General features: G+C 48.0%; 1 protein-coding gene across 3 annotated transcripts in view; it reads right to left on the bottom strand.

Annotated features, from left to right (window-relative positions):
- The window catches only part of LOC147892178 (uncharacterized), a 180,536-nt gene that overhangs the window by 126,434 nt on the left and 36,151 nt on the right, over positions 1–17,951 (bottom strand). For all 3 annotated transcript variants that reach the window (XM_087388266.1, XM_087388268.1, XM_087388267.1), the window contains exon 4: positions 2,710–2,982. In XM_087388266.1, coding sequence (XP_087244392.1) covers positions 2,710–2,982 — 273 coding nt within the window. The remainder of the gene's footprint in view (positions 1–2,709; positions 2,983–17,951) is intronic.

The following is a 17,951-nucleotide window of genomic DNA, read 5'->3' as shown; positions in this document are numbered from 1 at the left end:
TCAACTCGGGCGGTCCCCTCTGAGTAGAGCATTGATGGGTTTGGACCTCTATCGTGCGCGCTCTGGTCATTCTCTGTGTCGATGGTTCCACCACTCTGTGTTAGCTCTTCCGAATGCATCAATTTTATGAGCAAAAACCCTATGAGCAGGCTTATCCGAGCGTGGTTTCAAGAGATTTAAAAATTTGTATTTCTTTAGGAAACGACTAGTCACTCATATTCATTTTTACATAGCATAAATTTTCTTATTCATAGACATCCCTTTGTACCCTTATTATTACCTTAAAAAAGTGTTGAAAAATAATCCCTTTAAGAAACATCCCTCATAATCATTCTCAATGTAATAATATTATACATATATAATTACTTATTAAACACATTTATATTAATCTGACAAGAGCTTTCTAGTGTTTTCATAGCATAAATGACAAGATACTTATGGATATGTTTCTAATGAAGTTTAAATTACTATAAATAAGTATTAACTTAGGCTTATATATCACTCTCATAAACTACATGTAATATTTAATACTATATATGCATGATTTTAATCCCATAAATGTGCTCAAATGGGGTTTTCCAATCAATTTGAGTGGTTGAATGACTATAATTGGACATTGAATGTGAAAGTTATGTCACTTTTAAAAGTGTTTTCCAAGGTTGGAAGACCTACTTCAAAGGGGTTTCATTGGCGAAACTACCTTGATGGCTTGTTTCAATGAGGTTTCTTTAGAGAAACCTTTCATGAAGATAGATTAAGAGAGGGTTTTCAATGTCACCCCCTATTAAGTAAAAGTTGTAGGAAGGATCATAAGGGAATTTTCATAGAAAAGTCTCCTCTACATGTGGGATTCTTCAAAATCCATCCCATTATGTTACTCACCATTCCCAAAGATTCATGTAAAAATTTGTGTATAAAATAGGCATTCCTATAATACTTTGCATATTTCTACGTGAAACTATGTATTTCTGCCATACTTCTACAAAGTTGGAAGTTTTCCTTTGCTCGGACGCTTGGAAGATTTCACTTGGAAAATGGTCATCCCTGGCTCGTCCCATTGATCCATATTGCCCTCATGTCATCTATCTCCTCCTCCTCTACCCCAATGTGTCATGGGGCTGACCCGAAGGCAGGGCATATGTCGTTGGGCTCGATATGTCTCCTATGGTACTTACCTCTTGCTGTCTAATCTGTTGTAGTAGGGTCTCTCTATGTCTCCACATCTCCATCAGAAAAGGCCATTGCTGACCTAGTCATGGACCAGAAGAGTGGCATGAACCAGTATCCCTCTTGAAAGAAGCAATTGTATCATCCTCGGATCTCGTAGTAGGCGGCGCAAGTACATAGGAAGTGCTCCTCTGTCTCCACCTCTGCTAATGTGCATACCTGCAAATCCGCTACTCTTTAGGTGTGCCTCCATCTCTCCCTGCCTCGATCCTCAGCTGATGGGACGAGACCCGCATCTATGCGATGGCAATACTTAGTGCATGTGAGACCTGCCAGTCCTCTAGATACTGGGGCCTGGTAATCACTCTATCCTCTAATACTCTCAATCATGGCTGTGGCTGGAAGGTACTTGCACCAACCCTCACCAATCTTATGAAGCCTTTTGTACAGATTTTCCTGATTTTTGAATGTTTAAATGTATTTTGTTCCCTATCTGGGTATGACCAATTGGACATGTCAAGGTCTAGTAGATTGACCACTTTGTATTTAGGAAAACTATTTTGCTGTCAGTAGACAATATCTTCATGTACTATCAATTTATAGAGATCTTACAGTCCTGCAAGCAGTCTGGTAAATTGAAAAACGATTTTGTACCTCCTCATCTAGAAATATCTCATTGCTACTCAGCCAAAGGAAGTGGTCCTTGTTCGTAACCACTAATGTGTGTGTGCAGCATGCCTATGTGAATGCGTGCTCATGTCTGTGTGTATCTTTATAAGAGTATAATATTGCCGTGTTACAAATTAAAGCTTTATTTTAAATGAAAAAGCCACACACACACAGGTCTTTGGGGGGGGGGGGGGAGAGAGAAAGAGAAGAAGGGGGTTGGACGAGGCATGAAACAAAGCTAAAAGTACAAACTCCATAGATTGCCTCCGTTTGCTAAGGTTCATTCTCGGTTATGTGAATGCTATATTACAGCTTTGACATTCTTTTTAAATTCAAGTTCTTTGATCAGTTATTTTTCTCAAAATCTCGCCATAGTTCGCCTGCCCAAAGCTAGAATTGGCTTGATCTCTTTATCACAGTAAGACTTTTAACTGGTAGCTACATTGTTTACATAATAAACCAATCGCTAGATAATTCGAGTACCTGCCTTTAACTCTTTCAGATTTCCACATAAATTAGTGAATCCTTGCTTGCTCCATACCATTAAACTTATAAGAAATTCAATCAAGCTGCATCATATGCCATTTTGTGATAATCTGTTCTCCACCACCAATGTTCTTCCCTTTTTAATGAATTGAAAATCAATGTTCATGTTTATCTACCTTATCCCACCTTCAATCAATAAGAAAAGCAATAGAATCTGTAAAATAGGGAATCTTCTCGTGTATTGCATCACTTCAGCAGTAGATTATAATTGGGACTGTGTAAAAGAAATACAACCACATGATTACTGCAAATGAAGCATCCTCAAAAGAGACAACATTGAAAATGGGAATCAAATCAGTCCAACTTGATTACAAAAATGATATTCACCTGAGTTGCCCTCATTGAGTAAACATTTGGATGATAATCGGCTTCAAAAATCTCTGGAAACTTAGAAAGCAGACGCCTTGAGAGCTCATACATTTCTTCCTCACCCTTGATCAGCAACTCTCCTCCCACTTTTCTCCCCTTCCATGGAGACTGCCATTCTTTCATCCACGCTGGAGCGTGGGAAGAGGAACCTGCCAAAACTCTCAGCCGTTCAGCCAACTCGTCCAGCTCCTTGATGCGCTTCTTCGTTGGTGCTCGAGTCCCATGTCTCGCCTAAGGACAGGCACAGTTGTTCCAAATGAGATGTACATTATAAAATTTTATTAAAGCCTTTGAAAGAATAGGATACACATATTTCTGGATGACTGTGCTTTCAACTTATGAGGAAGCATTGCCAGGGAACAGAAGAGGTTCCTCCATGCACAAATATAAACTTCAAAATGGCAAGCATACAACATTATCAAACACGATCATCAACAAGAGGTGTTGAGTGATTCCGTGCAAAACATACAGACCCCTCACATGGGCCATGGCTAACATAATGGCACTCATCTATATGATCAAACATGGTAACAACTCTGTAAATAAACCCAATGATTCATAGCCATATCTACTTGAATTTGCTGGACAATGTGAGCAGGGATAAATATTGCAGCTTCTCTTGTCCTCTGTATCCCAATTGGCAACCTTGTCAACTCCCTTTCCCATTCACATCCCCCTGCATAACCTTTTTAGACCTTTCCCATTCACATCCCCCTGCATAACCTTTTTAGACCTTATAACAGGCCTCCCTGTTGGCCTGGGGCAGCCCAACTAAAACCTTTCTCAATACAACTAGGAGCCTAGGGCCCTTATTTTATAGACTAGGCCAGCCAACTAGATTCTCGCCTAGAATAGGCGCTTTTCTCTAAAAAGTCAAACCTTCTCCAAAATCTTGGGCTTTCCTTAAAAGCAGGCGCTTTTCTCCATAGAGTGGGGTCCTTTAATGATTTTAGCCCGAAATGGGACCTTCATTAATTGGGGAGCCACTTGTCTTGTGCTTTTTCTCTTCAAGAGTGGGGAAATTTAGCACTCTCCAAAGTCCTGCACCTTGCACAAACAATATCCAACACTAACCCATTAGAGGATAGCCAAATGCATGCATTCTAGTTCTTGGACTAATCCTAGTCCTTGGTGGGCATCCCCACAATGTCATTTAACCAATGCAAGACAAAGGAAAATAAAACTTGAGGTAAAGTTTCTTTGTTTGAAGTCAATCTTAGAGATTTTCCTCGGCTTCTAAACATTTGACCTCAACTGAAAAGCTTCTTGGTACAACTATAGAACTTGGGGATACTCGGAGAAGAACTCCTCATCCACCCACAGAGCTTCAAGTGACGAATAATTATGGAACTTGACAACGTACCGGCGGCTAACCTTGATATACACTTTGATCGGAATCACTCACCTTCTTACTTTGGCTGTCTATACATACTTCTCGCTTATATTGACTTCATACCCCTTTTAGAGGATCGTGCTGCCCTTGTCACCCGCTCACTACACGAGGCTGCCATTCACGCTTTTTCCCACACCACCCGCTCCACCCGCCCACCACCCCCCTGGAACCATACCCTGTAATAGTTGGTACGATGATGAGTGTAAGGCCTTACGCCGTCAACTCAGATTCGAAACCAAAAACAGTCTTCCGAGCGCACCAGATACGCTACGTGAATACCGTAGACTGGTATGGAGGAAGAAACTAGACTTCGTTCGTCGAAACGAGGAGGAGCTACTAAACATTTTGTTTAGTAACAACTCTAAGGACTTCTGGCGGAGATTTTTAGAAGGACGGTCCCCTCCGCCACTCACTGACACCCAGATCTGGTTTGATTATGCAAGCACACTTTATGACATCCCAAATCAGCCAGTCCCTAGCCTCTCACACATGCCTCGTCCCACACCCTGCACCCTCTTCACTAGAGGAGGGGTAAAGGATGTTGTAATGAAACTTCATAATGGCCGAACGAAGGATCATGAGGGACTATGCACTGAGTTCATTGCATATGGGATTAACCTCCTAGCCCCGATCTTAGAAAAGCTTTTTAATGAAGTGGTTTGTTTGGGATTTCCACACACTTGGACCATTAACACTATCTCACCCATCCACAAGGGAGGGGATCCCATGAGCTCGGAGAACTACAGGACCATTATGATTGGTCATGTCATGTCCAAGATTTTTGCATCAGTACTTGACTCCGAGGTTAGCAGACTTGCAGAGTGTCAAGGACTCAAAGCAGCAGGACAGGCCGGATTCCGACGTGATCATGGAACCATGGACCACATTCTGACGCTCAGATGTATCATCGAGGAGGCGAGGTCACGGAAGCTAAGGGTTTATTGTTGCTTTGTGGATTTTCGCAAGGCATTTGACACGGTGCTGAGAGCCCGCCTCATACGGCACCTACAGGACTTGGGTTATGACCAAGAGATCATTTGGGCTGTCATGGCACTTTATGAGAGAGTTTCTTGCAGAGTTCGGGTAGGATCCGGATGGACAGACGAGATCATGAGTACCATCGGGGTCAAACAAGGGTGTCCTATGTCGCCTACCTTGTTTGGCCTCTACATTGACGAGCTTGAGACAGTGATGCAGACACAGGGGGGTGGAGGTTGCTCTCTTGCGGGCACGCTGATCCAGATTTTGCTCTATGCAGATGACGTGGCTCTCTTGTCTTCCTCAGCAGAGGGGCTTCAGAGACACCTAGACGCACTACAGTCCTTTTGTAAGTCTCATGATTTGAAGGTCAACCTGGGTAAAACCAAGGTCATGATCTTCAATACATCTCGAGCCATCATGCGTCAAGAGCAGTTCACATTTGCGGGATCATTTGTTGAGAAAGTTTCATCATACACTTATCTTGGGGTTATCTTCTCCGGACTGAGCTTCACTATGAGACCCGCGATGCAGGCACGCTTAAGTAGAGGGTATGCCTCATTGGCCAGGCTAGAGAGGCAGTGCTTCCGCTCACACTTTCAGGATCCACGCACCAAGGGGTTGCTTTTTGACTCCTTGGCTCGCCCAACAGGATGTACGGCAGTCCTTGTTGGGGGCCAGACTTGTCGGATACAGAGTGGGCCCGTGTGGAGCGGCTACAAGTTCTCATGCTATCACGGATGATTCGTGGTAAGTCATCTGTTCCTCACCAGATCATTCAGGCTGAGTTTGGGTCACCCCCTTTACAGCTAGATGTTGCATTTCAGGTCATCACATATCTGTACCGAGTTAGGGAATATGGGGATTATACCTCGGGGCGTAGCAGGCTACCATGGATAGCTCTATCCTCTTCTATGGCACTTGCAGTAGGAGGAGATCAGAGGTGCTGGTATGCACGTACAGAGAGATGGTTTGAGCGACTGGGGCTCCACATTAATAGACTACCTCCCTTCCAGTACAGCATGGATGCTCCGTTCTCTCCCTGAAGCTTAGCTTCTACAGAGATCACTTCTTACATATCACAACGGAGGGTTTCATTGACCCACCTGGATACACACAGATTCACCTACCCCACTTGATGAGGATCTCTCTTGGGCAGTTCCGGGTCTCTTCACATAGACTTCGCATCGAGAGTGGCAGAGCAGAGCGACTACCCAGGGAGCGGCGCATATGCACACTATGTGACATACAGGAGGTTGAGACAGAGGAGCATCTCATCTTCAGGCGTCCTGTGTACTATGAGATCCGAGGACGTTTCCACTGCCTCTTCAGAGATAGTTATGGGATTTTAGCCCATTTCCTCTCCTACCCAGACCAGCGGTGTTTGGCAGGTTTCATTCATGAGGCACTTAGACACCGCAAGAGGATACTCCGAGCACGGAGACAGGAGCAGACTTCTTCCTCAGTTGATCCCTCTCAGAGCTCTATCACGGATCCCTCTCAGAGCTCTATCACGGAGTTCTTTCAGCTAGATCACATGGACCCCAACGAGACGAGGCCTCGACATGACCGTGACCCGGAGCCCGTGACCCGACAACTCAGACAGAGGGTCGACACATAGATCACACTTGGAGACATCCCCTCCTTGTTTAGAGTTGGAGCCCGACCGACGGGGGTCACAGTAGCCCTGGTTAGACGCAGAGCTACGACCAGGAGACGTCCCAAGGCTGCACCTCTGAGTGGCCGACAGCACTCTATTGCCGACTTCATGCCTCCACTGCCTCATCCATCTTGATATCTTGCTGTTGCTGGGGATGATGATGATATTGATGATGATGCTGAGATTGATATATAGTCGACCATCGACATGACTATGTTGTACTTAGGACTTAGTACTGCCATTCTGCATTTTTTGCATTTTTTGCATTTTGCATTGGTACGGACGCTCGTTTAGTAGCTCCACTACCACAGCTCGTTGTATCAGGATTTTCACAGTCTCATAGACCCATCGGTCTCCCGAAGACTTTAATAAACTTTCTTTCTTTCTTTCTTTCTAGGTCCCTTTTTCTCTGTGTGATACACAATTTGTTCTGATTTCTTCCACCTCTGGTGATTCTTCTGGAGCTGGTTCAGTGGGTTCTAGTCCTTGATATTTCTTCAGAAGACTCACATGGAAAACATTCTGAATCTCTATGCAGGATACTTACGTTGATGCGACGGCAGCCCAAGGGGTGCCACGTGTCAAAGTGGCAGTCCTTGATCCACAGAGCATCCCGTCGGAGTTCGAGATAGAGACAGACACAGGTGTGGTGACGCAGCGCATTCTGGTCACTGGTCGCCCAAACCAGTGTCTGAGATGCCATGGCTTCGGGCACCAGGCTCGCTCTTGTCCTCGCTTCACGGGTACAGATTCCCAGAAGACCCTCGTTTAGGCAACTCAGGATACTCCGCTCCAGTCAGTGACATCCCCTCCCGAAGGGGAAGGCTGGACGGAAGTCAAACGAAAACGGAAGGGCAACAAGGCAGGCCCCAAAAAACCTTCCCAGCCACAGCCAGAGCCCCCTCAGATGATCCCTACTCATTAGCAGCCCGGTAAGGGGAAGGAGAAAGGAGAGGAGAAGGTCAGCCAGCCTCCTCCTCATCCCTCACCCCGCCCTCCCCTCCCCCCTCCTCGATTCTTTGACCCCCACCCCCCCCTCCAGGATCACCCCCCGCACCAGTGGTTTCCGCTCCACCCTCTTCCTCGAGCATGACCCGGAAGGAACCCCCCCCCCCACCTGCGCCACCTTCAGCCCCGAAGCCTGCACAGACCTCACCCTCGTCTATCCTTCCGGGCCGACGGCGGGGATAGGATCCAGGTGGCCAGCACCCCTCCCTCCGGTTCAGACTCCTCATCTTCATCCCCAAGCCCAAGGGCTGCTCCTAGAGCTCTTCCATTGGAGTTTTACCGAGCAGGTCCTTGGGACTACTTGGATGCAGCGGGTATTGGCTCCTTTCCCGCATGCCTAGACATCAGCATCTTCTTCCTCCGCAAGGGAGCGGAGGGTAAGGTGTCCATCCTGGCTCCGCACGATGGTCCTAGCTATTCCTTCACTATCTCCAGTGAAGGGAATGAGCAATGGACGAATGAAAATGTTTGGGAGACGATACGAGACCAGACCCAGGAGCAGGTGCAGGACTGGATTGGTAGCAGAGCAGCGGAGCTTCTTCAGCAGCAGTGGCAGGAGGGCGATGTTCGTCTGCGTTGGCGCCACAGCGCCAAACGTTTCTGACTCCTGGTCATTATCAAACCACCGCTGGAGTGGGCCTACGCGGAAGGGCTTCGCCCATGGAGGACTTCATAGGTTGCAGGCTTCTACAGCATTTCCTTGGCAGAGGCGTCGAGCTGGTTAGAGAGAGCTTACCACCACGGGACGAAAGGCCTTTCCCCTCTGCTGAAGGTTTTAGAGGATGGGTCCGATGATCTGGCCTCTCCTTCGAAACCTTCACAGAAGCACCTTCGTCTCCACACAGGACATCCTCCGACCACTTCGACTTCGACCGCAAGCAGACAGCTGTTTGTGGCCCACCTTCCCTCCTCATGAGTTTACGCATTATCTCTTGGAATGTCAACGGGTTCCACTAATCAGGCACCCGTGGCCCCAGGAAGATGGTGCTCAGACAGGAGCTCCAGCCAGCTTTGGTGGGAAAGGTAGATGTGCTCCTACTACAGGAACACAAGCTTTCGGCTTCACAGACTAGTATTTGTGGGAAGGTCCTCACAAGACGCTCCCACACCTACTGGGAACCTTCGATTGGCGAGCAGGGGAGAAGCGGAGGGTCTAATCAAGCATCGGCATCCTCAATATCTACGCTCCGACTGATCTCAGACGTAGATCCGTTTTTTGGAGATCCTTGACAAACATATTACCAGAGATGGACTCTTGGATTGTAGGAGGGGACTTCAACAACCTTGAGACCTTAGAGGATCAGCAGAGAAGGGGCCCAGAGTTCCTCGGTATAGCTCAGGCAGAGCAGGCAGATTGGGACTCCTTCCTCTTTGCAGTTGGAGGCCGGGACAGCTGGAGGGAGCCTTCCTTTCGCAGATGGCCTGGGAGTCTGGACTTCTCTTGGGGTTACAGGAGGGAGGGAGGCAGACTCCTGGAGAGACTGGACCGTTTCTATGTCAGTGATTGGGCGCTTGGCAGAGGAGGAGAGTCAGGCGTGGTTCCAGGGACGACACTTTCAGACCATGCCCCAGTCATCCTAGTCCTGGACTCGGCCTCTCAGTCCTCACCTCCACGTTCATGCCGGATCCCAGATTCCATATACACCAGAGCAGCGGTTCACAGCAGGATTGTGGACCTATGGGAGCAGGAGTGGGACCCTACCAGGGATATGGCAGCACAGGTAGCGCATGCACTTGATGAGTCTAGCCGCATTTGCCAGCAGGAGGCGATTTAGGTCAGACAGCGGTGTTGGGTGCGGGAGAGGGGTCTCAGACGTGACCTCGCCTCGATACAAAGGATGCAGCAGTCTTCTCCAGGCTCTGAGGAGCTCAGACAACACGAGGTTCGGGCCCGGGCCATGCTAGAGGAGATCACCAAGCGTCGCTCAGAGTTTTCATTTCATGCTTCCAAGTCCTTCTGGGCTAGGAAAGGCGACAGGATGTGCAAGGAGTTCTTCAGGACTCATGGACAGAGGTCAGCAGGGGAACAGCTCCGTTCTCTTAGGGCGCAGGATGGTAGTGTCAGGACAGATCCAGATGAGGTCTGGGACTTAGCGACAGACTTCTACAGATCTTTATTCCAGCAGGAGCCCCCAGACCCTCGTGGTCGCATTTGCAGGTAGGAGGTGTGGAGATCTACACCGAGACTCGTGCAGCCCAGCATGAGCGATACCCTTCTCGCACCCTTCACAATTGCGGAGATGCATGATGCGGTGAGTGCTATTGATGGGTAGAAATGCCCAGGTGAGGATGGCCTCTCTAGAGCTTTCTTCACCACCTTTTGGGAGCAGATCCACCGGCCCTTGCTCGCAGCCTTCCAGCACATCTTCTCCAGTGGGCAGCTGCCAGAGAGCCTTGCAACAGGCCTGATTTGCCTCATCCCCAAAGGGGGGGACCGCCAGGAGATCAGACAGTGGCGCCCAATCACCCTCCTCCCGACCGCCTACAAAATCCTCGCCAACATGATCAGCAGTCGCATCCGCCCCCTGCTACCACACTTCCTTCGAGCTCGCACCACTGGTCTTCGCGGGATGCGTCTCCCTATTCGAGAGGATGCCGAGCTGTTGGACTCCGAGTATGCAGACGACAAAGCCCTATACGTGCAGGATGATGTCGAGTCACTGGAGCATGTGAGACTGTCCCTAGAGATGTTTTGCCTTGCGGCTGGAGCAAAAATCAACTGGCATAAGTCAATTGGTTTTCTTACGGATCCGGGAGCTAGCTCACAGTGGGGTATTTTCCTGGGGTTTCGTTGGATCCCTAGAGGACAGACGACACGTTACCTGGGATTCCAGGTAGGCCTGGACATCACACCGGCTCAGCAGTTCTTGCCGGTCCTAGCCTCCATACGACGGAAGCTTGCTTTCTGGAGCACGGCTCGACTTTCCTTGGCAGGCAGGGCCCTTGTGGTCAACCAAGTCCTTCTTGCCACTGCTTGGTATGTGGCCTCTTGCTGGTGTTTCTCGAGGTCTTGTGTAGCCCAGCTGAGGAGACTGGTGCAGAACTTCCTATGGTCTGGTTCAGACGGCTCCGGCACCACCAGAGCTAGGGTCGCCTGGCAGAGGGTCATTCTCCCCCAGGCAGAGGGCGGCCTCGGCATCATAGATCCAGAGCTTCAGAGTCAGGCACTTCTTGGCAAGCTAGTCATCCGCGGCCTGACCCCAGGAGGACAGACGTGGAAGCTCTTGCTACAGCATGGTCTCAGTGGGTGTACCCCCCAGTTAGGGGGTGTTTGGCAGCCTTCTATCCGATGGATCTTCACTTCAGCACCTTTGACTCAGCACCGTTCCCCCTTCCTCCGTAGCCTCATTTCAGTCTGGAGGAAGTTGCGACACAGCCTCTCCCAGGTCCCTCCTAGCTGCCGAGAGGAGACAGACAGACAGCCCCTGATCTGGAGCAGCCAGGTGACAGATGGTACAGGTCGTCAACTCAGAGAGAGATCCCATATCCCTTGGGCGCTCTAGGCACGTGGGCCCGCGCGCTCGTTCCGGGTTTGGAGGGATGTCTACAGTCTGCTGAGTCCATGCGAGCTGGCAGCAGCAGTAGGTACGGCTCGTGGGATCCAGGCTCGGCGAGCGGAGATTGATGCTGCCATCCCTGCAGGTTGGAGGATTCCCGTAAACACCAGACAGCTCTTCCCGCGAGATGAGAGGTGGCTCGGACAGTTCACTCCACGAGGCATTCCTTTGGTGGTTACAGGCCTCTTCTCGGACTCTTCGGTACACTTCTTCTCCATCACTGATGACAGTCGCCTACAGAGCAGAGAGGCCATGATCGACCCCCAGCTTCCCTGGCAGCGCCTTCGCATTGTAGGGCTGCAAGGGAAGACGTGGCATATAGAACCCCTAATTATACAGAACTAGGATTGGAGACTCTGGATTTGGGAGGGCCGCTCCTTGTCAGAGGTGGAGTGGGACCCAGGGGAGTGGCGTTGGCCACCATCGGAGACCTCAGAGAACCCCACCCCCTTCTTTTCTTACAGTGCACGCACGGGCCGGCGTGCTCTTGGGGCTCTCCAGCGTGGGCTACCCACACAGGCACATAGCTGGTATGCCCAGGGGATATCCTTGGTCTTTCTTCGCACTTTCTGGAAGACTCTTTGGGCTAGCTGACGTCCAAGGAAGATCTCCTACTTCCTTTGGATGGTGGTACACAAGGGGCTTCCAGTTGGCAGCTGGCTGAGACAGATGGGGTAGGAGGGGCATTGCCAGATGTGCTTTCAGGAGGAGACCCTAAAGCATTGCCTTTGGAGCTGTTCGCATGCGCAGACGGTTTGGAAGGGAATCATGGGGATCTTAGCTAGGACTACACCCGAGCTAGGATCACTTGGGGAGCCGTTTGTTGGTGCAGCACTGAGCCGGGGCATCGCTTGGCCTATGAGTTCTCTAGACACGATCCCGTCTTTTTCATCACGCAGGCCACTTGGGCTTACATGGACAGCTTCCCTTGGCATCTGACAGAGACACATGCAGGAGCGTTGCCTCGACACCCAGTTTGGAGATCATAGGGAGCATCGCAGGCTGGCATATCTGGACTTCCAGATGCGCGCAGACTGTAGGAGCTCAGACTACTCTACTACTCAGACCCTAGCAGATATCTGGAGCACGATCATTCACACGCTCAAGGGTCAGTGGGATCAGATACAGGAGAGTCCCGAGCAGGGAAGGAAAAGAGACGACGTTTCCTTCGCGACTGGGATCACCGGGAGTTATTCTTCCAGCACTCCACTCAGAGTCTTCAGTGGCATTATGCCCCTCCACTGTGGCTGTTTGTCCACTCCCCGATGATTATGCCCTAGGAGGCTTGTATTTAGCTTTTTGACTTCTCGGGCTGAATCTGTTTTGTGATTACAGCCCGCTGACCTTCAGGCCTTCTTGTACTCTCGCTTTCAAGTAATATAACTAGCACTACTTTTTGCGCAAAAAAAATATATCTCAGATGGCACTTTTTCCTATACTAGGGAATTTCCTGCAAACTGACTCTGATCGAAGCACACAGGCATATGCACAAGCATAATCTGTCCCTGCTACAACATTAACGCCTCAAGCAAGCTGATTACTCTTAAGATCCTGTCTATGAACGTAAAGCATCACCCCACTAAATCGAGCAGAAAAAAAAACAACACGAAAATAATGGAGGTCGAAGAGAGTTCCCTGGTCGTTAACGAACAGCCACACTCCCCTTTTGTTCCATGCAATTCCAGTCAATAACCTGTCGTACTCCTGCGATCAATCTTCAGTTACAGTTGATGTACAGGCTGCGGGCCACCAGCCTGTTCTGCCACGCCGTTCGTCCAATTTGTCCGTCGAATTAGTCGGACCAATTGGTCTCCCGCTCACAAACTACTGCAATCCGTTCCACTCCTTCCCTTGGGCTTTCTATTGATCTACTCAGCCACAAAGTCCCGACGTCCAAGGACCATCCAGGAACCTTCCGCTCCAACAACAACTTCAACGCCTGCGTATGTCCCGCTCCTACGTTCGACGACCCGTTTGCGTAGGCCACCGTTGAACGACTAGCGCACTGCGATGATCAGGCACTCTTGCTCTCTGTCTGTCGGACTATTCGGGCTATTCGGGCCACATGGTTTCCCTGCTCACGAACTCCTGGCGTCAACGGAGAAGACGGCCAGATCCCGTTCCATGCACGTCACGTTTCCCGTGCCAGGCTTTCCGTTGATCTGCGATCAATCACGGATTGTCCACGTCGAAAGACCTGCCTAATTCCCGAATTCCAGCTACATTCGTCAACAGCCCTCTTTCCGTTCGTGGAACACCTCACAGATCATCGGCTGTCGACCCGCCACCTACGCTCCCGGCCTATTGTTCGTCCTCATGACAGCTCCACTCTCTACGTCGAAGACCTTCTATCTCCCAACACTTGCTTGCATAAGCCCGTTCGTAGGTCAGCGTCAGATGATCACCGAGCTGTTCGTCAATCCCATCCTAATCGTAGCCTTGAGTTCTGATACCAAATTGTCAAACACATCATTCATCTAATTCTCTACTTAGATCACGGGAGAAGCACCACGAATCACCACCCAGCCATATCTCGCTGAGGCTGACAAGCAGACAGAGATCTTCGTTCGAAAAATCAACGTGAATCATTTCCTTCTCTTCTCTCTCTAGCCTCAACAAGCCCCAATTCCCTAGATAGATCTAGATGCCACATGTCATCCATATAGAGCCTTGCTAATGTAACATTCCACCCCTCTCTTGGGATGCATTAATTCCTTTGCCCCTAGGCACAACCATTGCACTAGGCCCTTGGCCTTAGATCTACCTAGTCTGGTGCTATCAGCCCTCACCTAGGACCTTGACATTAAATCCCTCCCGATCATTTACATGAAGCGCAAACACATATATTACAGAGATAGATCCTTTAAGGGAAATGTCGACTGATTCTTCCGAGGTCATGCTACCTCGGCTAGAGCGTAACAGCGTTCCAATGGCATGCTTTCCGGACCTTTGCTGTCTATTGACAGCTCTTTCTTCAATGACTGCATCATGAGTAGTGGGATCATTTTATGCCGGAAGAGAAACCTGCAAATCAGCATGAGGTTGTGGCTGATTATTGCTTAGTGGAGGGCTTGCAGGAGGCTCATGTTGCTGGTCAAAATCCTCTTCTGATGATGGCAGAGGTAACCAAGATTCAAAGGCATCAAACATGTCAACATCTGGCTTTGCTTTGCAGTCCACAAGAGGAGAAGCTGAATGTTCAGCAAAGATTACATCTCTACTGACAATAATCTTCCCAGTATTTGGATGATATAACTGATACCCTCTACTCTCCTGCCTGTAACCAATAAATATGCATTTGATTGCCTTGTCATCAAGCTTATGTCTCAGCTGAGATGGTACATGAACATATGCAAGAGAGCCAAAAACTCTCATGTGTGAAAGTGAAGGCTTCCTGCCTTTCCATGCTTCATAAGGTGTAATAGTCTTCAATGCCCATGTAGGTGATCTATTCAACACATAGTTGGCACACATTACTGCATCAAGCCAAAATTTATTGGACAAAGACTTGGCCTTAAGCATGCATCTGGCCATCTCCATTGTGCACCTGTTTTTCCTTTCAGAAACACGATTCTGCTGAGGAGTGTAAGGAGTAGTGCATGAGTGAATAATGGCCCGTGAAGAGAGAAATGCATCAAACTCCTTTGACATATACTCTCTCCCCCTATCTGTGTTGAGGGTGACAAGCTTGCATGCTGATTCATTCTCAACCATATTCAGCCATCTCTGAAAGCATAAGAAAACTTCAGATTTGGCCTTTAAAGGATATACCCAGCAATATCTTGTGAAATCATCAATGAGAGTCATGAAATACTTATACCCCCCAATGGCATTTGTCCTCATTGGGCCACAGAGTACAGACATCACTGTGTACTACCTGCAATTTCCTTTGTGAGAGTTTTGGACAATGCTTTTGAAAAGGAAATCGATGCATCTTACCCAAAAGACAACCCTCACACACATGTTTGTAAACTGTGCGAGTCTGAGGTACATCATTTGCCATCTGCTGTGAATATAGCTTTGCAAGAGCTCTATAATTGAGATGGCCCATTCTCTCATGCCAAAGATGACTTTCAGCAAGCTGTGAATCTGAAATCGCCAATGCTTCAATAGAAGAAAGTGCAGCTGAATGATGATCAAGGTGATAAAGCCCTTTTTGCAAAGTGCTAGTGAGAACTATGGCATTGTCATCACGAAGATCATAAACTAGACATCTGTAGCCATCAAAAATCACTCTGAAACCTGAAGTAGCAATTGCTGAAATTGAAATCAAGTTGACTTCAATGCCAGGCACAAAAAGAACATTTGTCAGAGTGATAGGATGGCTTGAAATGGATGTGAGCTGCACATCTCCAACTCCTTTTACAGCATATGAAGCATTATTAGCACATGTAGCAGTCCCCCCTCGAGGTGCATCAGCTAAAGAATGAAACAACTGTCTGCAAGATGTGACATGCTTGGAAGCACCACTATCAAAGTACCAGGACTGAGCATCATTAGCAGTAAAGAATGCATCAGCTTTGGATGGATCAAATGAGCAATGGACAGCCCATGCCCAATCATCCTGAAGAGCATGTTCATGTGAAGCATCTTCTGGCTCATGGGATTCGATAGCATGAGAGGCATTAACTGTCAATCCTGCTTTCTTTTTCTCCGAAGCAATGCGCTTCCTGCATTCTGAAATGTCATGTCCAGGCTTGCGACAATAGTTGCATCTTTTCTTCTTTGCCTTATCTGCTGTATTTTTAGATGCATGGGAGGAACTGCAGCTGCTATGCGCAGATTTTGGCTTGCCCATAGGCTTGGAAGCCTTGCCTCTTCCGCTGTGAAGCAAATGCATGATCAAGAATAATGGCTTGTCTATGAGCTCTACTTTGCTCTTCCTGCAAAGCAAAGTAACTAGCTGATCAAAAGAATAGTGGTCTGGATTACCCATGGCCACTAATCGAAGGGTTGTAGCAAATCCTTGATATGTATCTCATAGTCCATTCAATGTGGTACTAACAAGCTGTGAATTTGGCACCACCTCATCAATGTTGGCAAGTTGTTCCATGAGGTCCTTGACCTTTGTCAAGTATGCATCCATTGACTCACCTTCATTCATACTTACTTCCTGTAATTGCCTTCTCAAATATGCAACACGAGCTTCATTGCGAATCTGATAGAGAGAAGCCAATTTATCCCAAGCATCCTTTGCTGTCCTGCAAGACCGGATGTGTGGAATAATGATTCTCTTGCATGATAAAGCAATGCATGAATGTGCATTTGCATCTCTTGCATCCCATCTTGACTGTTCTTGAGTTCGAAGAGCAGCAGCAGGAGTGCTAGAGGAAGAGGCATCAGGAGGAGTACCCCCTGTAGAAGGACCAGCAGTAGAGGCAACCACTGTAGCATTGGCTGGCCTCAGATCAGCCCCAGAAACATATTCCACAAATGCTTTGCAACAAGAATATGTTTCATGAGATAAGACCACATCGGATAGTTGGTGCCATCCAACTTATCATCTTCACGAAGAACTCCAAATAAATCTTGATTGTTCCCAGCCATAGCAAATGTGATACCCTGAAAAAGACCTGAAAAACCCAAAAGCCTCAAGGCTATCACTGCAAAAAGCTGGCTGTCCAAAAAATGACAGAAAATATCTGCAAATTTCTGACCCAAATCAAAGGGCAAATGCAGATTTGACCCAAATGTGACTGTGACAGGCAATGTTCACTGCAAAAAATAGCAAATCTGGCAAAAGCCCCAAATTTATTGAGGGCAAATAGGCCAAAAAGAGGGCAAATGCAGAAAAGCCCCAAATTTTGCTGAAATTTTGCAAATGTGACCCAATGTATGCAAATCTGACTCAATGTCCTGCAAAAGTGACTCAATGTCCTGTAAAATGACCCAATGTCCTGCAAAATGACCCAATGTCCTGCAAATGTGACTCAATGTCCTGCAACTTGACCCAATGTACTGCGATCAAAAAGAGATTGCACACCAAATCCCAAAACTCTAGTGTTCTTGCAAGAAGTTGCAACTAGAGGAAATGAAAGGTATTGAAAACCCCAAATCTGCCAATGTCTTGCAAAAACCCCAACATAGCAAATACCCGTACGGAATACAGCAGGTATCTTGTATGGAATAGTTGCAAGTATGATTGTACGGAAGTACGACGCAAGTACAATGTAGGTACGTCACAAGTGCGTGGCTGTACGAAATGTAGGTACGGAGCGTAGTACAAAGCAAGTACGAAACAAGTACGTATATGGTACGGGATAGTTATGGTGAACAACATATGGCTGTACGGAAAAGTACAATCACCGTACGTCTGTTGACTGTACGTCGCAAGTACAATACGAACCACTGTACGGCACATGTACAACCTTGTACGACGAGTGTACGAACCAATTGCAGCACCTTCCGTACGCAGGTACGTACGTACGACGATGCAGGTACAATCCTGTACGAGTGAAGGTATGGACGTACGATGGCACAGGTACTATTGTACGACGTCAAATGTACGGGCAGATGTATGAAAGAAGTACTGATAGTTGCAGCAGGAAGACCGGAAGCAGGAAGACGAGTCAAGCCCTGAGCTCTGATACCACTGAAGGAGCAT

Source organism: Dipteris shenzhenensis, chromosome 17 (assembly GCF_047967505.1).
Source record: "Dipteris shenzhenensis isolate YYH24624 ecotype China chromosome 17, Dip_SZ_1.0, whole genome shotgun sequence".
In the NCBI taxonomy this organism is placed as follows: domain Eukaryota; kingdom Viridiplantae; phylum Streptophyta; class Polypodiopsida; order Gleicheniales; family Dipteridaceae; genus Dipteris; species Dipteris shenzhenensis.
The sequence above is the reverse complement of the archived record's forward strand: the minus strand, read 5'-3'. Positions and strand labels throughout refer to the sequence as shown.